The sequence below is a fragment of the Bos grunniens genome, chromosome 3 (assembly GCF_055505025.1).
Source record: "Bos grunniens cultivar Pamir isolate PY7600 chromosome 3, Bosgru_T2T1.0, whole genome shotgun sequence".
In the NCBI taxonomy this organism is placed as follows: domain Eukaryota; kingdom Metazoa; phylum Chordata; class Mammalia; order Artiodactyla; family Bovidae; genus Bos; species Bos grunniens.
In genome coordinates, this window is record NC_141167.1 from 92639258 (window position 1) to 92666475 (window position 27218).

The following is a 27218-nucleotide window of genomic DNA, read 5'->3' on the forward strand; positions in this document are numbered from 1 at the left end:
ATGATGAAATTTTATTTAATTATGCTACAATTTTCATTGTTTTATGTTACTGTGATTTCTAATTTTCTAATCTGTTTCTCTTGCGCTTTTGGAATACTATCATTGCATTTTTTTTAATCACTAAATTTCTATATAGAACAAAATAACACAAAATAACTGTAATAAGTGGAGTATATCAGTATCCACTATTGTTTATTTTTCATTAGAAATTGACATTAAAGGTGACAAAGTAATTCTATTCTATATAAAGTAGAACTCTGCTTCTTTGCAGATCTACAAAGTATGCGTTTGACTGTTTAGCAGAACAAGTTGATAATCCAGGAGTTGTCTTTATAGTTTTTAACCCTGAAGTAAATAGATTTATCCTGTACTGGTTATAATACATACAAATTCAGTAAAGGGAAACATCTATTGAAAGTGCTGGCTCTGCAACTGACATATTGCTATAATCAATAGCAATTAGTGATGAGCATCTTTTCATGTGCCTACTGGCCAGCTGCATGTCTTTGGAGAAGTTTCTGTTAAGGACACACTTCATAGTTTTAACATCAAAAGTGAAGTCTTGAAATTAAATTTAACCTCTGAAAAAACAGAAGGATCCTTCAATATGTGAAACATCAGAGTAGGTTAATTATCTCTGTTTTCTCAAGTCATAAAAAGGAGAGCAGACAGGTATTATGAATTCCTGCATAAATAATTTACTTAACTTTTTATGACCTTGTGCTCTCTATGGTCAGACAAAAATACTACAAGAAATAAGCAGTTTCTCAAATTAAGAGAGCATAACAGAATGGGATTGAAGGAAAGACCTTCAACTTAGCGAAAAGTACAAGATGTAAAATTAGGCAAAGAATATTTAAGCGTGGCTAGAGAGATGTTCTTAGGGCCAATTTTAGTGAGTGGTTAAGATTTAATTACGTATGTGTGCTCTCATGGTGCTAGTGGTAAAGAACACGCCTGCCAATGCAGGAGACACCAGAGATGCGGGTTGGATCCCTGGGTCAGGAAGATCCCCTGGAGGAGGGCATGGCAATCCGCTCCAGTATTCTTGCCTGGTAAATCCCATGGACAGAGGAGCAAGAATACTAGAGTGGGTTGCCATGCCCTCCTCCAGGGGATCTTCCTGACCCAGGGATCCAACCCCTGTCTCTGGTGTCTCCTGCACTGGTAGGCAGATTCTTTACCACCGCACCACCCGGGAAACCCAAGATTTAATTACAGCTATAGCAAAAGCCTAACATATATGGCCATTAACAGAATTCAATTTAAGAAAGTTATTTCCTAAGCTGTACATACATCTTTCTTTTGAAAGAGTTTGTTTGTACAGTATGGAGGATAAAAGGAAGACTGAGGGGAAAGGAAGGTGAGACTCCCCCCTAAGGCATAGTTGGTTTACAATGTTGTGTCAATCTCTGCTATACAGCCAAGTGACCTAGTTACACACTTACATATCGAGACATTCTTTTAAAATATTCTTTTCCATTACGGTTTATCACAGTATATTGAATATAGATCCCTGTGTTATATATTAGGATCTTGTTATTTATGCATTCTAAATGTAATAGTTTGCATCTACCAACTCCAAACTCTCAGTGCATCCCGCCCCTCCCCTCCTTTCTTCTGACAATCAAGTCTGTTCTCTATGTCCATGAGTCTGTTTCTGTTTTGTAGAGAGGTTCCTTTGTGCCATATTCTAGATTCCATGTATAAGTGATATCATATGGTATTTTTCTATTTCTGACTTGCTTCACTTAGTATAATGATCTCTAGTTGTATCCATGTTGCTGCAAATGACATTATTTTGTTCTTCTTTTTAAAAAATATCTATTTATTTCTCTGCATCAAGTCTTAGTTATCCTTCATTTCAGAGCTCGGGCTCCAGACTGCGTGGGCTCAGTAGTTGTTTATTATTACTGATGATCCTCCTTTTGATGAACCTCCATGCTGCTCTCCACAGTGGCTGTATCAGCTTACATTCCCACCAACAGTATAAGAGGGTTTAGTTATTTGTAGACTTTTTAATGATGGCCATCCTGACCAACGTGAGATGGTACTGCCTCGTAGTTTTGATTTGCATCTCTCTAATAATTGGTGATGCTGAGCATCTTTTCATGTGCCTGTTGGCCATCTGCATGTCTTCTTTTGAGAAATATCTGTTAAGATCTTCTGCCCATTTTTTGATTGGGTTTTGTTGTTGTTGTTGTTCAATTGTATGGGCTGTTTTATACTTCAGAGATGAAGCCTTTGTCAGTAGCATCATTTGCAAATATTTTCTCCCATTTTGTAGGTTGTCTTTTCATTTTCTTTAATGGTATCCTTTGCTGTGCAAAAACTTGTAAGTTTGATTATGTCCCATTTGTTTAATTTTGTTTTTATTTCTATTGCCCTGGGAGACTAAGCTAAGAAAACATTTGTATGGATTTACGTCAGAGGATGTTTTACCTAAGCTCTCTTCTAGGTGATTTATGGTGTCATGTCTTATGTTTAAGTCTTTAAGCAAGTTTATTTTTGTGCATAGTGTGAGGGTGTGTTGTAACTTCACTGATTTACATGCACGCAGCTGTCCAACTTTCCCAGCACCACTTGCTGAAGATACTGTCTTTTTCCCATTTGATATTCTTGCCTCCTTTGTTGAAGACTAATTGATCATCGGTGTGTTTCCGGGCTGTCTATTCTGTTCCAATGATCCATATGTCTGCTTTGTACCAACACCACACTGTTTTGACTACTACAACTTTGTAGTTTTGTTGTATTGTCTGAAGTCTGGGAGAGTTTTCCCTCCTCTTTTTTTTTTTTTCCTCTCCAGGATTGCTCTGACAATTCTGAGTTTTTTATGGTTCCATGTAAATTTTTGGATTATTCTACTTCCGTGAAAAATGTCATGAGTAACTTGATACAGATAGCATTAAATCTGTGAAGCTGAGCTTTTTACTCTCCTGAATTGTGTAATCTTAAACTCCATATCCAAATCACTTGAACAAAAAATTTTAAGATCAAGAGACAGGAAATCTCATATTGGGGGTATGAACACCTTTCCTTCTCATATTGTATTTAAAGCATTTCTTTTCACTTACTGAGATATAATAGTACATTTGCAGTACCATCCATTTCATTGCTAGCTCTGCAGATTACACACTCACATGAACAAAATTTGGTTGTAACAAATGATGATGCCCATTTTAAAGGCATTTTTATCTGTAGCAAATTTCATATAAATTAATATTTCTAGCATACTTCTTTCTATTCTGAATTGGTTTGACATTCTCTTGTAATCAATTTTTAACTGATGGTGCAAAATCAACTTTGGGAAAGCCAAAGTATAACCAAAGGTAACTCAAAACATTGCAATTGATAACAATGTCAGTTACTGTGCAGTAAAATCCCATTTTAATAAATATCAATTGCTATGTTGTAGCCAAACCTTATTAAAATGAACATTTCCTGCTACTGTACACAGACTATTTAATCATTTAAGTAAAACAAGTACTAAGTGTATCATTCACATCATATAAGCACAGAATTCTCCTTTTTCCTTGTCTGTATACCACCATTTCTTCTAATGTAGCTCGACAGTAATTTATGGTATGATATTAGATATGTCATCGCTATTCAGGTGTAAGATTCCTGGCTGGTAAAAAATTAAGAGCAAGACTTGTACCAACAAGGACCTACTGTATAGCACAGGGAGCTATACTCAATATTTTGTAGTAACTTATAAGGGAAAAGAATTTGAAAAGGAATATGTATATTCAGTTATATACACATATATATACAACTGAGTCACTGTGCTGTACACCTGAAACTAACATGAGATTGCAAATCAACTATACATTTTAAAAAGAGCACGACTTGCAAGTTGTAAACATTACTCAGTTCCTATCTTACTGAACACAACCCAGCCACACGGCACACATGAATGATTGGATGGAAGTTGGAAAATCAGTTTTTAATTGAGCAGCTGTGTGCCAAGCTAAAACTTCTTTATAGGAGAGGATAACACACACCAGAGAGACAAGTTATCCCTCCTACAGTAAGTCACTGAGAGAGGAAACTGAGTTTACCCCTTTCAGTTTTCATTCCAATCCCAAAGAAAGGCAATGCCAAAGAATGTTTAAACTACCACACAATTGCACTCATCTCACACGCTAGCAAAGTAATGCTGAAAATTCTCCAAGCTAGGCTTCAACAGTACATTAACCAGTGGGAGGAGAGTAGAGGTGAGGGGAGAAAAAACCCAACAAAAAACAGTACATGAACTGAGAATTTCCAGATGTTCAAGTTGGATTTAGAAAAGGTAGAGGAACCAAAGATCAAATTGCCAGCATCCACTGGATCATAGAAAGAGCAAGAGAATTAAAAAAAAAAAATTTACTTCTGCTTCATTGACTACACTAAGGCTTTTGACTATGTGGATAACAACAAACTGTGGAAAATTCTTCAAGAGATGGGAATACCAGACCACCTTACTTGCCTCCTGAGAAATCTGTATTCAGGTCAAGAAGCAACAGTTAGAACTGGACATGGAACAATGGACCAGTCCCAAATTGGGGAAGGTGTATGTCAAGGCTGTATATTGTCACCCTGTTTATTTAACTTATATGCAGAGTACATCATGCAAAATGCCAGGCTGGCTGAAGCACAAGCTGGGATCAAGATTGCTGGGAGAAATATCAATAACCTCAGATATGTAGATGATACCACCTTTATTGCAGAAAGCAAAGAGGAACTAAAAAGCCTCTTGATGAAAGTGAAAGAGGAGAGTGAAAAAGCTGGCTTAAAAGTCAGCATTTAAAAAACTAAGATCATGGCATTCGGTCCCAACACTTCACGGCAAATAGATGGGGAAAAAATGTAAATAGGGACAGATTTTATTTTCTCAGGCTCCAAAATCACTGCAGATGGTGACTGCAGCCATGAAATTAAGACACTTGTTCCTTGGAAGAAAAGCTATGACAAACCTAGACAGCATATTAAAAAGCAGAGACATTACTTTATTGACAAAGATCCGTATAGTCAAAGCTATGGTTTTCCCAGTAGTCATGTATGGATGTTAGAGTTGGACCATAAAGAAAGCTGAGCACCAACGAATTGATGCCATTGAACTGTGGTGCTGGGGAAGACTCTTGAGAGACCCTTGGACTGCAAGGAGATCAAACTAGTCCGTCCTAAAGGAAATCAGTCCTGAATATTCATTGGAAGGACTGATGCTGAAACTGAAGCTCCAATATTTTGGCCACTTGATGTGAAGAACTGACTCATTGGAAAAGACCCTGATACTGGGAAAGATTGAAGGCAGGAGAAGGGGACACAGAGGATGAGATGGTTGGATGGCATCACCGACTCGGTGGACATGAGTTTGAGCAAGCTCCGGGAATTGGTGATAGACAGGGAAGCCTGGCATGTTGCAGTCTGTGGGTTCACAAAGAGTCGGACACAACTGAGCGACTGAACTAAAACTCTTCAGAAGTAGGACACAGCAGAACACTTCCAATAGGTCAAGGCGGGGGAGAATAGGAATTTCGTAAGGACATTGAGCAAGTCATGTGCAAGTTAGAACTGTGTGCCAGCTCACCTGGGCATCCTGCTCCTCAAGGTATAAAGATGGTACCATGGTAGTAAACATCTTTGTGATGAGAGCTCTCAAAATGCTTGTCTTTAATCACACCACTCCAATCCCAACTGGTTACCCTCTACTGAGTGTACAGATATAATCCTGGGATCTTCTTTCACCCATCTCCTTGGAAGAGTCCCTCTACCTTTCCCCTGCATTAGATCAGAAGAGTTTATCTTCCAGTAGCTCCTTATGATGCTCAGGAAGTAAATGTTTTTAAGATTTCATTTGACTGAAAATGTCTTTGTTCTGTTTATTCTTAACTGATAATTTGACCACCTGATGAGGCCTAGGTTGTAAACTTCTTGTAAGAATTCTGAAGGTATGGCTCCGTTTTTTTTTTCTTTCTAGCTTCCAGAAATGATGTTGAATGAGCTGGAAGATATTTTGACTGATTTTTTTTTTTTTTAAATATGTTACAGATCTCCCCTCCCTGCGATCTTGCAGGACAGGCTTTGCTGTCATTATATCATAATCATAAACTTACCTCTGCAATCCAGCAGAAGGTGAAGAAAACATGGAACCCAAGGAACTGCAGCAAAAGCACAAAGATTATAGGAGACTGTGAGCAGATGGAGGTAGAGGGTGCTCTCCTGAGCTACAGGAGAAATGGTCTGGGCGTCAAATTTTTGAGTTGTCCACAGTCAGCAATGGTGGTCTTCCTGCTGGTCTTGCTATTATTACTGGACCCCAAATACTCCATGGCTTCCACAATATTCATACTCTTTTTAAAAAAAATTAATTTGGCTGCGCCAGGTCTTAGTTACAGCTCTCAAGACCTTCCATCTTTGCTGTGGTGTGTGGGATGGGCATGTAGGATCTAGTTCCCTGATCAGGGAACCTGGGCCTCCTGAATTGGGAGTGCAGAGTCTTAGCCACTGGACCACTGGTGAAGTCCCTTACTCTCTTTTCACCTTGCCAAAAATCATGTGCTTCCCATCCAACCATTCAGTCTTGGCAGTGCAGAAAAAAACTGGAGATGATGGGCTTATTAAAAATTATGCAGTTCAGCTGAGGTTGAATCTGGAGAGAAGGGAGAGAAAGAATGGGGGAGAATGGAACTTGATGTGACAGAACAGTCATGTCTACCAGGGGAGGGATCTTTCTTGCATACGAAGCCCTTTGGGAATCTGATGTAAATTATACTCTACTAAAAATGCATACATACATATAACAGGATGTGAAGTAGTTCATGGAACCCCTGAAACTATTCATAGATCTTGAACCAGTTGAAAATATTGTGTATAACCTTTCAGATATTTGCCCATATGATAGAAAATCACTTCCTTTTGTATATTACTTAGGAATTTTCCTAAGTAAATTGAGAAAAGTTAGAAGTAGAAATGGAGAGGGTGGGAGAAGGATGCTGTTTCCAGAAAACTAGAACATAGAAAATTCCTAAATCATACAAGGACTTTTCCCTTTGAATGTGGCTAACTTTGAAAAGTATACTACCAACCCATGGTGCTCAGTCATGTTTGACCAAGTCATGTTCAACACATCATAAAATTTTATAAAATTTTTGAAATTAAAATGTAATTAATTCCCCTCCCCATGATAAAGACATACATAGCAAGCTTTATCTTCAACAGTCTTAACATGCTACTGAACTTTTCCTAGGGTTTGGGCTATTGTGATGCATTTTAGATGCTGATTCTAAATCATTTAAGATTTTTAAACTTCACCACTGTACCTTTTTTGGACGTTTTCTAAGTACTTCATACATTTCCCTATTGTCCTTCTCTAATTAAGCAGTCAACAGCTCAGGACCAATGGGCTTCTGACTGAAGCTAAAGACTTGCCAGTTTCAACAAATTTCATATATTCATTTTCCAGTCATTTTTAAGAGCAACATATGAAAATATTTAATACATAAATACTGCCATATAAAAGATGAGTAAAGCTGATGGTATGAGCTCTACCTAATAATATTGAATATTTGATAGATCACAAATGAAACTCCGTATTATTATATATCGAGAAAAAGTATGAGTGTGTTGACACAAAAATTTTGATTTAAAAAAAGTCATATACAAATTATGGACTTTTCTGTAGCTTTAAAACCACTGACCCTTAATATTGTCAATTATACTCTGCCCCAAAAAAAGGACTATACCGTCTGTAGAGTCAAAGCTATCATTTTTCCAGTAGTCATGTATAGATGCAAGAGTTGAACCATAAAGAAGGCCAAGTCCGAAGAAATTGATGCTTTTGAATTGTGGTGCTGGAGATTCTTGAGAGTCCCTTGGACAGCAAGATCAAACCAGTCAATCCTAAAGGAAATCAACCCTGAATATTCATTGGAAGGACTGATGCTGAAGCTCCCAATACTTTGGCCACCTGATGCAAACAGGTGACTCACTGGAAAAGACCCTGATGTTGGGGAAGATTGAGGACAGGAGAAGAGGGCAGCAGCAGAGGAGACAGTTGGATGGGATCACTGACTCAATGAACATGATTTTGAGAAAATTCCAGGAGATGGTAAAGGACAGGGAAGCCTGGTGTGCTAGTCTATGAGGTCACAAAGAGTTGGATGTGACTTAGTGACTGAACAACAAAAAGCACTATTAATATAATAGGTTTGACAAAGTTCTAGGTTTTAATGCTAAACATCTTTTAACTTTTTTCTGGTGGGAGTTCATCTCAGTGATTTGTAAAAGTGATTTGTACAGGAAGACTATGTATCCTTTGATATGTTGCAAATATTTTTTCTGAATTGGTTAGGAATCTTTTATAATTTAATTCTTTACAAGTAGAGGGATAAGAACACACCCATGGTGCTAACTACTGGATTCAAAAATTTGATGACACTTTCTAGCTAAAAAAAACTTCAGCAAATTACTTCATCAGAACCTGTCAGTTTGTATATAAGAAGAATATGTAATTCCATAGGCTTTTGTGAGGATCCATTTTTTTTTTTAACTCATGTAAGTTTAGTTCATCTACCTAAAGTGCTTACAACAGTGCTCAGCACATACCACGCTTTATGTAACTGTTGCTTACAGTGATGATGATCACAGATAACATATATGGAGCCACTGTATTTCTTTAGTCTTGTTTGGTAATTAAAACTTTGTTTAGAACTACCTCTTGATTTGAAATACTTATATTAATAAACCAAAATTTCCAACTTCTTGTACATGTTGATAACTTTCAGTAAAGATCTCTTGGGTACAAAATATGGTCCCAGTGACTCAAAATTAATTTTATGAAAAAAACATTATTCTAAAGCCATACTAATCTTGGAAATCTAAAGTTCCTTTTTAAATAGCAAAAACACAAAACAAAACAAACCACCATCATGTTTAAGTTTTTATTTTACTAAAATGTACAAATAGAATACAACTACCCACATTTTATGGTTTCTAAACATATAACCACTGATGGTTTCCAAAAGATGCTGTTCTTCATAGCTAAGACGCCCGATCTGTGAAAGCCCAGCGTACCTTCCTCTCTACCCACCGAGCCAGTCTATTTCAGAAGTCTTGCCGTATGTTTTCTTTGTTTGCCTCTCCGTGTTGCTGCTTCATTTGAAAGAGCTCATTTTCTAATTGTACAATAGTCCTTTCAATCTCATAATTCTTACTGACCAGGGATACCCAGCTAGAAAAGAAAACAGAGGGGAAAATTACCTAAAGCAAAATTTCTCTTCAAGATGTTTATAGTATACACATAACTATACACATTTATAGTACACACATTTTTAACCAGTATATATATATTTAACCATAATACTAACCTTCACTTTTAGCTTTACATTTTCAAAGCTGAGGCACAATTAGGGGGGAAAGTGAGTAAAGGGTATGTATATAAGACCTCTCTGCACTACTTCTTAAATTGCATGTGAACCTACAATTATCTCAAAATAAAAAGTGTAAAAAAAGAACAAATTAGAAAGAGCTGAAGAGATATGAAAAAGTGGTTGAAGTTAGTATTAAATTGAGTTAGAAAAGGATAGAAAATAGGGCAAAGGCAATAGTTAAAAATGATGAAGAAATTTCTACAGCTGCTAAGATAGAATTCCACAGATTCAAAGAATCTTCCCCTTCTCCCAGAAAAAAGTCTCTAGGACAAATGAAACAAACACACATGGACACGCAGAAGATTGTATCAGCTTGAAGAACAGTGTGGAAAGATGCAGTAACAGACTGCTAACATGGGTGAGGGGAAGGTGGAGTAAGGACAACGGTGTGGGTGATGGAGGCAGGGAGATCAGGGAAAGAGCAAGTCAAAAAAGAAAAGAAACGATGAAAAAAATGACTGTATTCAGAGATTTGTACAAATTTGAGTATATGAAGAACAACATTAAAAAACAAAATATATAAACAAAGGGGAAAAACTCCTGAGACATACACAAATGATCAAGAAAGTAAGGAATTTCCCTCCTTTAAGAGTTTAAAAATAGACTTTTTTTCCTTTTAAAAGGTAGAATTCCATTCAGAACAGTAGTAGTGGATGGAAAACAGGGGGCTCTAAAATCAGAATAAACTGGCAGTCGTTCAGTTTTTTGTGTGTAACTCTAACTTCCTTTCAAGCCCATACTTCAGAAACAGGCAGAAGCAGTGAAGACTGGGATTCCAGAAAAGCATTTCTTTGATACTTGTGGCACTCCATTTGAATAGTGTTTGAATCATATTGTTGAATCTTGATCTTAACACGTGGCAAACAATTTAAAAGGTGATGGAATTACAGATACTCACGTTGACTCCATTTCTCTTAATTTAGATCCAGCTGTGAGTTGCATGTTCTTTCGTTGCCAGTTTAAGTCTTGAATATGTTTCCTGAAAAAAAAAAAAAAAAAAATTTATATAACCCACCTACATTCTAACATAAGACTAAAATCAACAGAAAAGTCTGTAACTAATACGTCTTTAATTGCTTAAGAATGGATAGTCCTTCCTTCCATGTGCTTTTCCTTCTCTCTGATAACTTCTGTTCAGTTTTTGGTGAGTATTCTTTCAGATACTTTCCTGTATGTGTATATGCATACAGAGATTAGGGTGTGTGTGTGTTTTTAATTTAATATAAATCATATTATACATATTATTCTACTACTTTTTCCTTCTAAAAGTATCATTTCAGTAACTGCAAACTTGCAAACTGCAAATGACCCCGGAGAGATGTTTTCAGATCTCAGGTCTATTTCTTTTCAACTCAGGTAGGGCAAACCCAACACTAAACGGTAGACAGAGTGGATTATCAATTATTTACTCTCATATGACCACAGTCCAGTGGTTCCTTTTCCTTCTTATTGTATTTACTAAGGATTCACCTAAACTTCATTCTAAAATAGAAAGAAAAACAATTTACCTTAACTTCTGAAGCTCTTTCTGGGCGTGCTCAATCATATGAACTAGATTTCTAAAAAAGAAAATCAGATTAATGTACATTAAAATCAAATAGTGCTAACTAAAAGTACACTGTCTACTTGACACAAGGCCAAGTTTTTCTGCTAAAAATAAGCCATTATTTTTTGAGCTCCCTGTGCCAAACATCATGTTAGACACTCTACAATACTAACTTAATTCTCACAAGAGTTCTTTGAGGTAGACATCATTATTCCCATTTCACAGGTTAGGACACTATATTCAGATTAAGTAACTTGGTCAAGGTAACATACATGATTCAGTCTCAGAGGTGAATTCAGGTCTTATAAACTCTTGAACCCAAGTTGTTTACTGATAATTCTGATTTCGTGGACTTATATCATGTCTTAAACTGTTATTTCCTTTACATGGAAAAGATGAGGGAATATCTGATGAGTACACTCATTTCATCACTCATGAGTACACCTCCTTTTATCTCTATTTCTTCACCTACATTTAGTGTGTCACTCTCTCCTCCTGTCTACAGCTAACTACAGAGAAGAAAAGAACTGTTGTGGAAGGCTGTAGATTCAGATTCCAGTCCAAATCAGCTCTAACCAGCAGAGGGGAGAAGTTGAGTTATACAGAGTTCCCTGCAATTATCATTAGAGAAATGACTCAAGGGTAGAGTTCAATCTCTCTCTTTTCCTAAACTACAGCTTTACTAAGATATAATTCACATACCCTGTCAACTTCCTTTTAAGACAGTAGAGTCCATTTCAACCATACTGGCTCTGCTATGCTCTTGCTCTAGATTCAGTATTATTTCCGGGCTTTTGTGGCTCAAATTTCCTGCTTCCCTTCTGAGTTAATTCTCCTATCTCTACCAACTGATTTTCAAAAACTAACTATAATTCTATAGAAATTTGGTCTTCAAACAGTGGTGCCTCTCCAGGCTTTCTTTCAGCTCATCCCATTTTGACAATTATTCCACCCTGAAGACAATAAAGCTCAGTACTCTATTCCTGACTTCTGACCGTTAATAGGGAACTTTCCTTTGAATCACCTCTTTCTGGAAGCCCAGCGTATTTGTTGTCTTCTTCCTTCTTCTAGCTTCCCTCTTAAACACACAGGTCCCTCCTCAAGTATTCTGAACGCTGAAACTGACCACACCGTACCATGGGAATCAGAAGACTTGGGGTCTAGTCTCAGCTCTGCCCTAATAGCTATGCTTCCTTGGATGAGTCATTCGATATCACGAGGGCTAAATCTGTTTATTTGTAAAATTAGGGGCTGACCTTGAAGGTTTCCCTTCAGTTTCAAGTAAAGAATTCCCTTCTTATTAATGAAATACTGTTTTTTTAAAGCAGTTCTGCACCAAGACCTACTTAAAACTGAAAAGTTTTCTGCCCAGTATATTGGACATCTGTGAATCCTATCACAAAGAAAGAAAATTTACTTTTGATAAGACATAGTTTAGTTCCTCTGGAGAAACATCCACTGGGTTTGGAGGAGACAAAATAATAGGCAAAAGAAAGCCCGACACTAGAAACTGTTACGCAATTAAATGGAAAACAAGTGATGCGCACAGTGATCTGTACAGTTCCCCAAAAGAGGGAGAGTAACAGAGGCAGAATTTTAATCAGGGAAGAAAAGGAAACAGATTAAAGTCATGCTTTAATCTGTTAATAATAATAATAATTTAATAATAATAATTAAAGTCAACTTGAATAAGTTGAATTTGGGTAGATAAGTTAAAAGGTATTTCAGGAGGAGGTAAAGCCTGAGTAAAGGCTCAGAGGCAGATTTTATGATAGTCACCAAAGAGAGGACTAGACTTTTGCTTTGAATATCATGTTAAATAGCCTGGACCTTGCTTGGTCCACGCTGCCCGTATCGGAGCCCATCGGCCAACCCAGCGTCCACCACTACCACAGCCATGGGAGCACAGGTGGAGACCATCTCTTCCGTAGACGGGCATACCTTCCCGAAGCAGAGCCAGACCTTCGTGGTGCACTACACAGGGATGCTTGATGATGGAAAGAAATTCGATTCCTCCCGGGACAGAAACAAGCCCTTTAAGTTTGTGCTGGGCAAGCAGGAGGTGATCCAAGGCTGGGAAGAAGGGGTTGCCCAGATGAGCATGGGTCAGACAGCCAAGCTGACTATCTCCCCAGACTATGCCTATGGTGCCACTGGGCACCCAAGCATCATCCCACCAAATGCCACTCTCATCTTTGACGTGGAACTTCTAAAACTGGAATGACAGGAGTGGCCTCGGCCCTGAGCTCCCCATTCTTGGATGTGCCACAGAAGGATCTGCCACCTCTAGACACACACAGAGAGTTGGTATGGAGCTCTTCCTGATGTTCCACTACACTCTGTATAAACATCTTCCCAGATTGAATGTGTTCTGTCACTGGCTTTGCTCTTCCCCTTACTCCTTGTATGTGTGTTGACCTGAACCAAATGCCACAAACCTCAAATTACTCAGTTTGTTTTTGTTTTGGGGTGAAGACTGAGTTTCAGTCCTTTGGATCTAAGTTTCCAATTAAGTATTCTGCTAAGTCGCTTCAGTCATGTCCGACTCTGTGCGACCCCATAGACAGCTGCCCACTAGACTCCTCTGTCCCTGGGATTCTCCAGGCAAGAATACTGGAGTGGATTGCCATTTCCTTCTCCAATGCACGAACGTGAAAAGTGAAAGTGGAGTCACTCAGTCGTGCCTGACTCTTAGCGACCACATGGACTGGAGCCTACCAGGCTCCTCCATCCATGGGATTTTCCAGGCAAGAGTACTGGAGTGGGGTGCCACTGCCTTCTCCAGCACAAGTAATGGGTTAATTTTAGACTAGGAATTGGTGTTGGGGTGGGGGGGCGGGGTCCAATAATCTTTATTTTTTTGGATAAAAGTTTTATCTATTATATATTAAACACTCTTGCTGCTGTGCTGCAAAGCCATAGCAGATTCGAGGCGCTTTTGAGGGTCGAATTATTCTCCAAGTTGAGAGATGTCCTCGGGTTGAACTGAAAGCCCTACCCAAAACTGCAGTGGGAAGGGGGAGAGCATTTGCCTCCACTGCCCCACCCTCACCCTCCTCGTAGACCCTCTGCCTTTTGAAAGCTGATTGTTTTCACTGAGATGTTGGACATTGCAGACGTCTGTTCCCTGGGCCAGTAGAGACCTCTGATACCTTCATGGCCTTTGTTTTTTATTTCCATCCTGTGGTTTTTCTAATGAATATCCAAGATTTTTGTAATCACATAGCTATCCAAGCTTTACTTCCTAAATTTTAAGAACTTTAATCGAAAGTTAAATTGAAGGTGCTGTTTGCAGACACTTAACACCCATGAAAGTGCAGCCATCATGACAAATCCTTGAGTGTTGTCTTAAGAAAATGCTGCTGGTCATCACAGCTTCAGCATCTCCTGTTTTTTGATGCTCAGCTCCCCCTGCTAATCTCAGAGTTTCCTGGCTTCTCCTTGCCCCCTCTCCCCTCTTTGCTGTCCTGTGTGGTGATCTGGTGAGAGACATCCCTGCTTACTCCCCCAGCGGACCCCCACCCCCTGCGCTCCTTGCCCCTCTCCCTTCTGTGCTGTCCTGTGTGGTGATCTGGTGAGAGACATCACTGTCTACTCCCCCAGCCGAACCCCACCCCCTGTGCTCCTTGACCCTCTCCCCTCTTTGCTGTCCTGTGATCTGGTGAGAGACATCACTGCCTACTCCCCCAGCCGACCCCCACCCCCTGTGCTCCTTGCCCCCTCTCCCCTCTGTGCTGTCCTGTGTGGTGATCTGGTGAGAGACATCGCTGTCTACTGCCCCAGCCGACCCCCACCCCCTGCGCTTCTTGCTCCGTCTCCCCTCTGTGCTGTCCTGTGTGGTGATCTGGTGAGAGACATGGCTATCTACTCCCGCAGCCGACCCCCACCGGCTGCACCACACATGACTGCAATAAAAGTGCTTTATGCTGGCTTTTCTCAAAAAAAAAAAAAAAGAAAGAAAAAAATAGCCTGGACCTTAAGTAAAGAATAATTATTAAAGCTTTACAGCTTTAATTATGGAAGCAATGTTCAATCTGAGGCATCTCTTTCTCCTCCGCCCCACATCTATGTTTTCCTCCATTCCTAGAATGTTCTCACTCTCCTCTAAACATCCATATTTCACCCTTTTCTGAAAACCTTGTACACTGCTGATGGGAATGTAAACTGGTACAGCTACTATGGAAAACAGTATGAAGGTCCCTCAAAAAACTAAAAATAGAACTATTAATACCATATGATACAGCAATTCCACTCCTGGGCATATATCTGAAAACAAAATGAAAATTGTAATTTGAAAAGACACACGCACCCCAATGTTTGTAGCAGCACTATTTACAACAGCCAAAACATGGACGCAACCCAAGTGCCCATCAACAGATGACTGAATTTAGGAGGTGGCATATATGTATACATCAACAATGGAATTACTACTCAGTCAAAAAAAGAAATATTGCCATATGCAGCAATGTGGATGGTGCTAGAGAATACTATGCTTAGTGAAATAAGTCAGAGACAAATACTGTATGATACCACTTATATATGGAATCTCAAAAAATAATACAAATAAAATATACACTCAAAACAGAAACAGACGCACAGATATTGAAAACAAACTTGTGGTTAACAGAGGTGAGGGAAGCGGAGGAGGGACAAATTAGGGATAGGTAACAGATACAAACTATTATATGTAAAGTAGATAAGCAACAAGGGTATACTGTATGGCATGAGGAATTATGCCCATTATCTTGTAATCACCTATGATAATCTGAAAGAATACCAGATCACTATGCCGTACATCTCAAACACAAAACTCAACTGTACTTCAATAATCCCCACCCTCACATCTCTTCCTTGTACAATGGACCTAGTCCTTAACGTCCTTCTCTGGATCTCTGTAGTTTACAGACCACAGTGCACAGTGCAGCACATGCCTCCATACTACCAAAGTGCACTACTTGGTTATATGGGCTAGAATATCTTGCCTCCTCAACTAGATAAAGAAAGCTTCTTGAGAAGAAAAGTCACATTTTCCCACTTTATGAAATACACGTTGTTTTGGATTGATTTGTTCTCTTAAACTTCTTAATTGTCCCAACTCCACTGTTCTTTATTTGCCTTGCAGCATTCACAACAGAAACTGAATTGTTTGCTCTGCAGTTTCTTAAATTCTGGATTTTGCCCACAGATCCTTATGTGACCACAAAAGTTTAATGATGATTCTGAAAACTTGAGAAAAGCTATTTATCATTTTGTGATTTTTGCTTTACTGTTTCAGGAATCATCCTCTAACAAACGGTTTTATGCAGTCATGAGGTTCAATGGCCTTAACCTGTTAATAGAAACGTGGGATTTTAGGGCTCAAAGAAGCTATGGAGATCATCTAACCACTAACTTTTACGAACTGGAAACTGAACTTTAAATACTATAGACAGCAAAACCTAAAGCTAATTATGTGGAAAAGAAACAGGAGTTCAGAAGCACTCTTGTTTCTAGTGTTAATTCTCTATTCACAATCAATTTTCATTATCTGCAGATTCTGTACAAGTGAATTTGCCTATTAACTCAAATTTATTTGTAACCCCCAAATCAATCGTTGCAGAGTTCTGTGATCATTCGTGGATGTGCTCAAAAGCAGCAAAAAAATCAGAGTTGTGGACATGCACATTTCCAGCTAAAGCAGAACAAGGAGATACTCCACCTTCTTGTTCCAGGTCTCATGAAGAGATAACCAGAGGAGAGAGTGTAATTTCCAACTCTGGCAAGCTACTTAACACTTCTCAACTTTGTCTTCTCTTTTATAAAATAAATAAAATACAGAACCTGTCAGGGTGAGTTGTTATAAAGTGTGTAAGATTATCGTCTATATGAGATGTGTATATATATATACACATGTATGAAATGGTTCAGTATTTGCTAATTCAGTATTCAAGGCCACTTTAAAAAGCAGAAAGCGCAACTAATGAGAGCTGACTGTTATAAGCAACCCCTCACATTAAGGATTATAGTCTACTACCAAGCTGTTTTGTAAATCAGACCTCAGAACTTGCTATTGCAATGTTACACAATATATGTGTTAGGTTTAGGTCCCCTTAAACAGGTGGGATGGGTTAAAAAAAAAAAGGTTTCTTACTCATTATACACTTTCCAGGCATTGCATCCATGCTGGGACATTAGTTCCAGATTCTCAATTCGAACTGCCTGATGCTCTAACTGTGCCATAGAATTGTTTACGCACTCTTGCCATGCAGTGATGTCATTTTTCTGACCAGAGGAAGGGGCTGGAAGTTCATATCTGAAATTAAACAACAATGAAATAAAACCACATATTCCTCCAAATCTTTCTCTCTACTCCCAACAGAATGCCTCATAGGTCTACGAACACTGTAAAAACAGAAGACTGGAAAAATAAAAGCCAACCAGAAGACTGAAGATAACATGTAGACCTTGCAATAATAAGAAGCCTATTTATCCTAAGAATCAATTTACAAGTAAGATTTAGCATTATGATATACAGTAACAAAAAACTGTTCACTTCAATGTGAAATGATACAATAAGCCACAATATACATTCACATAAAGGGCTGTTATGTTAGCTATTAAATGTTACTAAAGAATACTTAGAATATTAAAATTGTTTGCAATACATTAAGGGAAAAAATCAGGATATGAAAAACTATGCTATCATTTTGTAAAACACACCTACATCTATCCACCCTCCTACCCACATATCTACACCCCCTAGAGAAAAAGATGGCAAAAGTATATAATGATTTTTACATTTCACAGTCTTTTCTCTATTTTTAATAATACCCAGTCCTTCAAAACTGCCAATAGAGCCAGCAACATACACTCTTCATAAAACCCAGCTCATTACTGAGTTGCTACAAACTAACCTTCAATTTCCATTTTGTTATTTTTATTAGATACTGTAAAAACTTCACATCATTCCTATGAAAAATTGAGGGACATGCAGCTGGGACTAAGAAGTGATAAACCATTTTCTTTTTTTTTTTAAAGCAAACTTTACACATGCATCATAAATGTAGCATTTTGAGAACTTCAGGTCATAACCCACAGTAAGAAATATTTTACACTGTGACACAGTATACAAATACACATAACTGAACGGAAGTTTCACAAAGCAGTACTTAACTTTACATGCAATGCATTCTGATATTTTTTATCTTCCTTAAAAAAAGTGCTATGATGTCTTACTAAACTTGACAATCAACTGCTTAATGGATTATAACCTACTTATGGGTTTAAAATATGCTGTTATGAAAGAGCTACTATTGTGAAAACCTTTAGAGCAGAAGCACCTAGAAATGTGAGAACTAAGGAGTCTTGGAAGTTTTTCTGCTTTTATCATGTCAGGCCAGATAGGAAATGGAGCACAAGAAAAGAAGAAATCTGGTCCTTTGGTTCTATAGGCTCAAATCCCTTATAATCTGTACATATACTGAGAGGATAACTCCACTGTTCATGTGGCCCTCTCCACTCTGACAGATTATATATTGATTCTCATCATTTCAGAGTTATCTTAGAGCTGAAGGGACCTCAGATGGTAAGCAACCGAATTCTCCATTTTAGAGAAAGTAACAAAAGAATGTTTGGGGTTTTTTCCCTGAGGAAGGAGAAACAGTTTTGTAGTAAAGTGGTACGGGAAGGGAGACAGTAGAACCAAAGTCAAACTATGCAGGCACTCTGAGTTTACTAACACTGTCTGTGTAAGAGTGAAGCACTACATGTCTAATCAGGAACATGTCCTTGGGAGTTCTTAAACATGAACTTAATTATAATTTTCCATTCTCTTGTTATTGGATTTTAAAAGAGTTTATATTTTAATGATGGTGGACAGAACATTTTTGAACATTAACAAAAGATTATATAAACCATGAGTGTAACTATTATATGAAAAAACATGTATTAATACAAAAGCAGACAAGTTTTTTTTCCTTTTCCACATTTGAACATGGCTACAGAAGTTATCAATAACCTCAGATATGCAGATAACACCACACTTATGGCAGAAAGCAAAGAACTAAAGAGCTTCTCAATGAAAGTGAATGAGGAGAATGAAAAAGTTGGATTGAAACTCAACATTCAGAAAACTAAGATCATGGCATCCGGTCCCATCACTTCATGGCAAATAGTGGGGAAACAGTGGAAACAGTGACAGACTTTATTTTTTGGGGCTCCAAAATTACTGCAGATGGTGACTGCAGCCATGAAATTAAAAGACACTTGCTCCTTGGAAGAAAAGTTATGACAAACCTAGACAGCTTATTAAAAAGCAGAGACATTACTCTGCCAACAAAGGTCCGTCTAGTCAAAGCAATGGTTTTTCCAGTAGTCATGTATGGATGTGAGAGTTGGACTATAAAGAAAGCAGAGCACCAGAGAATTGATGCTTTTGAACTGTGGTGTTGGAGAAGACTCTTGAGAGTCCCTTGGACTGCAAGGAGATCCAACTAGTTCATCCTAAAGGAAATCAATCCTGAATATTCATGGGAAGGACTGATGCTGAAGCTGAAACTCCAATATTTAGGCCACCTTATGTGAAGAACTGACTCATTGGAAAAGACCCTGATGCTGGGAAAGATTGAAGGTGGGAGGAGATGGGGACGAAAGAGGATGAGATGGTTGGATGGCATCACCAACTTAAAATGGACTTGAGTTTGAGTAAACTCCAGGAGCTGGTGACGGACAGGGAGGCCTGGTGTGCTGCAGTCAATGGGTTGCAAAGAGTCGGACACGACTGAGAGACTGAATTGAACTGAACTGACAGAAGTTTTACTAATAAATTAAAATTAAAGAATGATCTGAGCCCAGCTGAACCAAGAATAGGACTTACCGTTTCATACTGAGCAATTCAATTGGTTGTCGAGCAGCCAATCTTTCAAATTCATTTCTCATTATGTCTGTCTGACATATAAATTGAAGAAAGAATTATTTCCCAAACCATATCAACAAATTAAAAACCACCAAACAAACAATGGATCTAACCTACTTAAATATTTATACTTTACTACTACCTATTATAATAGATCACCCCCCACCCCCAACTCTTCTCTGGAGTCACTGCTCTCTAGAATGTGAAAAGTACACAGGCATACACCCATTTCATATGGAAAGGGGCCCTCAAAGAAAAGCCGTTTTTGTTGTTTAATCACTAAGTCGTGCCTGACTTTTTTGTGACCCCATGGACTATAGCCCTCTAGTCTTCTCTGTCCATACAATTTTCCAGGCAAGAATACTGGAGTGGGTTGCCATTTCCTCTAGGGGATCTTCCCGACCCAAGGATGGAACATGTCTCCTGCATTGGCAGATGGATTCCTTACCCCTGAGCCACCTGAGAAGCCTCTAACAATCTTACTATTTTCAAAAAAATGTGGTATAGTTCTACCTCTTTAGGTCCAATGTTTTAGTCAACATTCTATTTCATTTAGACTGAAAAGTAAGCTAAAAAGGTGTTCTAGAAGTCCATATTCACTGTTTAAAAGTTCTGCATTAAATATGTCTTCGTTGGAGAAAGCCTTTTCTGGACTACTGCTGAGCTTCACATAACTCTAAGAAAATATGGTTATTTAGTTTCCAGTAGAGACTAAGGCATTCTAGATAGAACCCTATGCACAGTGACAGAGTAAAAATTAACAATTAGGTAAGAAACAAACTACAAATGTACAGTACAAGCTGTCCTCAGCTGTGTAACATCAGAGCCCTTACCTAACTCGTGACAAGTGACAGACCTGAACTTTTAACTTAACTCTCTTCAAAGCCCGAGGCAGCACTCACAGGGCTAAGTTATAAAAGAAATTCTAGGCATGAATGGCATACATTAAGCATTCATTAAACTGGCTTAGAAGCTCTTCATACATTCAGTGATAAATATTTGAGTGCCTATATTCTGTTTTACGTGATGAAAATACAGTGGTGAAGAAGATGAAAAAGATCCCTGTTCATGGAGCATTCTCATCTCAGTTTAGACAGGCCTTCCTCAATCAAACTATCTGAAGCAATCACCTAGTAACTCTACATCATATTATTACTTTCTTTCTCTGTATAGCTTTATCAACAATTTGATATTTTCTGATTTATCTGTCTCCACACTCTCGAATGTAAACTCTTGTCCTCTAATAATTTGTGAAGAACCAATCTTCAGAAATAGTTGTTAAATGAACTAATGAAAGAGCAGTTTCAAAGGCAGTTTGAGGAGTGCTTAAGGTCTTGGGCAAATTACTTAGCCTAAGCTCCAGTTTTCCCATCTAAAAAATAGGGATATTAAACATATATAGTTTACACAGTTTTTTTAGGACTGAGATAGTGAGCACAGTATACTATTAGCTCCCACTATAAAAAGCGCTAAATAATCAGTATACTAATTATAAAGATAGGAAGACAGAAATAATCAGTATACTAACTATAAACATAGGAAGCACAGGTTGTATCTAAGAGAGCTAAACATAAAACTGGCTCAAGTATTTAAGTTTGTGACTGAATGCAATTATCTGAAACTTTCAGAAATCAAGCTAATAAGGACTCATTACTGTCCTTAGTTCTTAATGTGCTAACACCTATATTTGGGTAACAACATTTAGAAAAAATCATGGGAAAACAAGCGTGCCAGTAGGAACATTTCTCTCCTACTTAAAACTTAACCATTATTTTTTTGAGTCGGTGATGCTATCCAACCATCTTATCCTCTGCCGCCCGCTTCTCACCAACTCAATGACACGAGTTTGAGCCAGCTCTGGGAGATAGTGAAGGACAGGGAGGCCTTGGTGCGCCGCAGTCCATGGGGTCTCAGACACTCCTACGCGACTAAACAACAATTAAGACCCTAAATAGTATTTTGGATGGGCTTCCTTTGTAGCTCAGTTGGTAAAGAATCTGCCTGCAGTACAGAAGACTCAGGTTCGATTCCTGGGTTGGGAAGATCCCCTGGAGAAGGAAATGGCAACCCCACTCCAGTATTCTTGCTCAGAGAATCCCATGGACAGAGAAGTCTGGCCGGCTACATACAGCCCATGGGGTCGCAAAGTGCCGGACACGACTTAGCGACTAAGCTACCACCCACAGTATTTTGGTTGCACTTCTAGGCTGAACATCCAAACGGTTCGATATGGTTCACTTAGATATTATTTGTCTCTACAATCAACGACATACATTCAGTAAATATTTAGGCTTTGAAACAAAGGCCGCAATCCTGTGGCGCTCAGAAGCTTAGGTAATTAGGCTTTTGTGTATTTAAAAAAAAAGCCTAGATCACTTGTTTTATACTTAGAGGAAGAGGATACCTTTGAGAATTTACGCAAAAAACCTATCTTGGAAAGACGTAACACTAATTTTTGTATTGTTAGGTCAGTCTGCGGAGCTCTAGGAAGTCTTGTGGGTCTCAGAACTCTGGAGAGGCTTATCTATGCAGCTATTTTCAACTGACTGACAATACTGACAACAGGGTAAGTAGTAGTGAAGCAAGTAACACTTAGCTGGAATTTACAATTCACTTTTAAGTGGCAAAGGCTCTCGATCCAAAAGGGTTCACTGTGCGCTGGGCTCAAAACATCACACTTACCTCAAAAGCAGAATAATCCGGGGCCGTCAGGTAGCTTAGATAGTTCTTCGTAGGTCGGTATCTGCGAGTTTCCTCTTCCACCAACGCCGCAGCCTAAGGACGAGAAGGGGCCAGGGTAGGAGCAGCAAATTGTTAGGCGCTTCTTCCGGCACTATGGGCCAGCAAGCGCTGGGCCAGTTACACAAAATCCCGAACTTACCGCTTCGCGAACACCAGGCGCTTCATAACCCTGATCAAAATACGGCAGCGCATCCACCACAACCTCCCCAGCTACCAAACCAGTACCCGCCATCCTTAAGTTCACTGGCGTTTTCTAAGTCTGCGCGGGCTCAGGTTCACTTCAATACTCCAGTGCCCGACGCTAACGTAATCACGTCACCTGCGCCCGACACTAACGTAACGACGTCACTCGTGCATCTGCTTTGGTGCACGCCCAGTTGTTAATTCAGAGGGCACGCCCGCTAGAAATTGCTCGGCCATTTTTTGTTTTGGTCGGATATGACGTCACTTCGTGGTTTCCCAGAGTCCTCGTTGCGTCGGTTTCCTGTCCCCGCTTGCTCCATCTTTTTTGTCGTCGACTGGCAGCGAAGTGCGGAGGATTTGGGGCTTTCGGTTTCGACCAGGATTCGAGTATCTGGAAGTGGAATCCTTTAAAATTTTTGGAGGGAACTGGCTGCAGGATTTGGCGGGGAGAAAGATACTGGGTTCCCACCTCGGCATTAACTCCTCTACCCTTCCACCTTCTTCCCTTAAACTTCTTTCCCTTTGCAGTTCCTTCCTGTATTCCCATTATTCGTTGTTCTCGGCGTCCTGAGAAGCTTTGCAGTGAATAAATGCAGGGAGTGGGCTCTAGTCTGCGGTTAAAATTGCGAGGCTTTAGGCCTGCAGAAGGAAATGAACCTGATCTCCCCGCCCCAGGGCGAGATGGGTGACTGCACATTAATCCCATGTTTTAAAAAGGCTTAATTTTTGCCTTCAGGGCGTGTCTAAAATCCAGTCATTTTGCCTTTACATCTTTCGGATACCTGTGGCGGATTCATTTTGATATTTGGCAAAACTAATACAATTATGTAAAGTTTAAAAATAAAATAAAATTAGAGAAAATTAGAGAAAAAAAAAAAAAAAAAGAAGAGCTCTTCTCATTGCCTCCAACCATTCCTGCTATTGCTGATGCTCTTCTGGTCCCTGGCTTCTAGTTCCCTTCGACCAAGCAGGGAAAGACCAAGTAATGTAGCAGCAGTATACCCTGTGCCGGTGTGCAAATCTAGACCCGGACTTCGCCAAGAGCTTGAAAATGTTGGCCACGGTTATCAGGCTTGGTTACTTTAGGACTGTTTATCCTTTACCTACCTTTAGATAAGTGTGTTAGCTTTCGATTTAAATGAAGTAAAACATCTTTACAACTTAAGCAATTTTATTTTAAATTCTCCAAGAGCTCCATGGTATTTTTTTGTGTTTATTCATTAAAAGATCTGTGAACAATATTTTATACAAATCTTGAGCGATTATCTTACAAACATGTCCAGAATTCGTAATTCTTTACAAAAACAAAACAAAACAGACTTAAGGAAGCAGCTTCAGATGGGAGGGATAAAAATAAGACTCCCATCCCTGAAGTAAAGGGCTCCTCACAGAGGGATAAACGCTCAATTCCCAGTTACTGATTGTTCCCTCAGGGTGGGAGTGTCAGAAGAGACCAAATGGGGAAATGTCTGGTAAAAGTCCCACTGGGGTAAGCTGCTTAATAAACATTTATTTTTTTTAAGACACGGGCTCAGTTCTATTTTTCTGGACCCACATCTATAGGAATTGTATTAGACAGCACCCATCTTACATGTTGTCTGCTTCAGATCCATCCACACACACCTGAATGGGTTGTAATGACAATACTGCAAAAGTCAGTAAGTTGTATCATAACACAACGATGTTTTAAGTTTGAATATTTTTTATGCAGTTAAAGCCATCAGCAGGAGTTGAAGAAAACAAACTGACACTTGCTATAACATTTATCAATTAAAATTACACCATGGCTGACAAATTTCTCTTTCAAATCACTGCTACTACTTTAGATATTAAAAGTTGGGGTGATTATGTGGTGTGTGCCCAGGAAATGTCCATATTCTGAGTCCAATTTAGAGAAAAAGTCCAACATTTCTAGAAGAACCAAGAAAAGAGTCTCAGCTGGACACCTGTAGCATGAAGTCCTGTATCCTCAGAGCTGCAAGTTGGCTCTGGCGCACTTCAGCTTAAAGCAAAAAACAAAACAAAAAAACCTTTTCCAATAGCTATAATCCCACAGAGCCCAATTTTCCATCTGTAGGAATAACCAGTTTTGTTTTAAAAAAATGAATGGTCCTGGCTTCAGTTTAAAGTTATTTAAACTCTGAATTCCACTTTCTTCATCAATGAAATGAGAGATGCAAACAGTTGATTTAAAGAGTAAATTAAAGATGACATACACACACGTACCATTCACGGCACAAGATGGACCCTGAAAAAGAAGGTAGTTTTCATGCCCTTGAGACAAAATTTTCCTATTAGTTATATATTTTTTCTCTTTTGGTCATGTCACACAGCACGTGGGATCTTAGCTCTCTGACCAGGGATGGAAACTGTCCCCTGCAGTGGAAGTGTGGAGTCTTATGCACTGAACCACCAGGGAAGTCCCCCTATTAGCTATAATTTCCCAATGTTTAATGTCGATACATGAGGGACAAGCTACCCAAGTGCCACACAATGTGGAAGGAATGTTGTAGGGTATCTATTTTTATAAGATACTCAACAACAGTGTTAATAAATAGGACTTCCATGTGAGATTCCCCTAGCTTTAAACACTTCCCCCCCGCCCCGCCCCTCAAAAAAGAGATGAGTATATTCCTTAAACAGCCCATAGGTTTAAAGCTGCCATGGTATTTCAGTGATGAGAATTACGTGTGAAGGGCTTGTGTCCTCGACTTGTATCATGCCTCCCTAGTACCTTAAATGCAGCACTTTTCTCACTGTGCTCGACTTTGAGCTGTTTTAAAAAATGCAACACCATGTCCTTCTCTTGTAAAAGACAAGTGTCTTCATAGGCTAAACTCAAAACACAAAGAATGAGCCAAGACTCAAAAGGCCACTTGAAAAAATCTGGAGGCAGACAGAGTAAAGGAAGTATAGGTTCCAGACTACTCCCAACAATTCTCCAGTGGTTACTACAGCAGCAACAGGAGAATCCTCCTCCAAGAACCTGGCCCACTCTGTAACCTTTCAACATTTTGTAGAATACTTCAGGGCATCCTGACTCTTGGAAAAATAGTTTCTTTGGCGGTTTCTGTTCTATTCAGGATGGAGGCAGTCAAGATTTCATTTCTTCTGCAGAAATTTCATTTTACTTCCTAAAGGAAAAAAAGAGTGAACTCTCATTAGTTCATTTTTATTTAGGATACATTATTTGATGCAAGGGATTAAACCTAGTCATTCAGAACAGCCCAGGAGTAAGCTGCCATCTCAAGTTATCAGTTGATGTGTTTAACCACCAAAAAACCTAAACCAAACATACACACACAGAACCCCCAAACGTCTATTTGTAGACATAGAAGGAAACTCAGACATTATCTAATCCTGCCATTTTCAAATCTGACTGCAGGTTAAAATTGCTTTTCCTGCTCTCCAGAGATTTCCTGGAGCCTGGTGAGGGGTGGGAGTGGATTTTATTAATTTTTTTTTTGCCGCACCATGCAGCCTGCAGTGTGGGATCTTAGTTTCCCGAGAAGGGATTGAATCATGCCAATTGCAGTGGAGGCTCCAAGTTCTAACCACAGGACCTCCAGGGAATTCCCTGAATTTTCATTTAAGTTCTCCAGAGAGTCTAATATTGTAGTCACAGCTGAAAACCACTGATCTAATCTAACACTGTGGTATAAAGATAAAGTAACAGCCCTAGGCATAATTTGAAGTGTAAAATTAGAGACTTGCAGGAAATCCTCTTTTGCTTCAGATGCCCTTAACCAGGTATTTTTAACCTGGAGTGCATGGATGGGCTTCAAGGGGGTCCATGAACACCCTAAAAGTATATGCAAAATGTGTTTATATGCTCCAAGGGTATTTTTCTGGAAAAAGGTGCAGTTTTTAATAAGATTCTCCATAGGATGTGGTCTAGAAAAAGATGAATAATTATGGTATGCAAAATTCTTATAAGGAAGCTTCATCTGAGGAAAACAGTCCCATGGACAACTCTGACGGAGAATCCTAACGTCTGAGAGTCTTGTCATTCTCCAAACACTGTGGAAATAGGGTAATGGTTTCTGGTCACTGTATGCGAGGTTATATTGTTGATGTGATGGTAAAGCTTTTGTGATGAGGCATGCTTACACAAAAGTTTGTTATCTTTTTTTTTTTTTTTTTTTTTACTATATTTATCTAATAATAATAGGAAAACACAGCAACTTACCAAGACTTCGCAAAATTCTATTCACTCCGCTGGGCTCAGACTCAGGAATTGTTTCCAAATATTGGAGAGCCCGGACCTCAAACAAACCTACAAAGAAAACTCATGCTGCTCAAACTGTCATACACTCAAGACTGAAAAATCAACTGAATAAAACTCTGTGCTCATTACCAGTGTGCTTCCGGAGCTAAAACAATATCACAAAATAAAAATTTTCCCATAATAAACAACTGATCGTGAGTCCTTGTAGCCTTA

The 27218-nt window shown here is 38.9% G+C and overlaps 3 protein-coding genes across 7 annotated transcripts in view; 1 reads left to right on the forward strand and 2 right to left on the reverse strand.

The window, feature by feature from the left end:
* Positions 1-8910: 8910 nt before the first annotated feature.
* Positions 8911-22911, reverse strand: BCAS2 (BCAS2 pre-mRNA processing factor). Its single transcript, XM_086392000.1, has 7 exons — positions 22734-22911; positions 22535-22627; positions 19814-19884; positions 17090-17251; positions 10922-10972; positions 10312-10392; positions 8911-9214 (listed from the first exon to the last, which is right to left on the reverse strand). Exons 1-7 carry the CDS (start codon positions 22824-22826, stop codon positions 9088-9090), a joined length of 678 nt encoding a protein of 225 aa, XP_086248126.1. The 5' UTR covers positions 22827-22911; the 3' UTR covers positions 8911-9087.
* LOC147376111 (peptidyl-prolyl cis-trans isomerase FKBP1A-like) lies at positions 12706-14396 on the forward strand. Its single transcript, XM_086392005.1, has one exon. The coding sequence runs from the start codon at positions 12857-12859 to the stop codon at positions 13181-13183; it is 327 nt and encodes a 108-aa protein (XP_086248131.1). The 5' UTR covers positions 12706-12856; the 3' UTR covers positions 13184-14396.
* A 1019-nt stretch (positions 22912-23930) lies between the features above and the next one.
* DENND2C (DENN domain containing 2C) overlaps positions 23931-27218 on the reverse strand; it is a 93337-nt gene continuing 90049 nt past the window's right edge. For all 5 annotated transcript variants that reach the window (XM_086391988.1, XM_086391985.1, XM_086391987.1 and 2 more), the window contains 2 exons: positions 26967-27053; positions 23931-25911 (listed from right to left, as the gene is read on the reverse strand). In XM_086391988.1, coding sequence (XP_086248114.1) covers positions 25880-25911; positions 26967-27053 — 119 coding nt within the window. In that variant the 3' untranslated portion in view covers positions 23931-25879. The remainder of the gene's footprint in view (positions 25912-26966; positions 27054-27218) is intronic.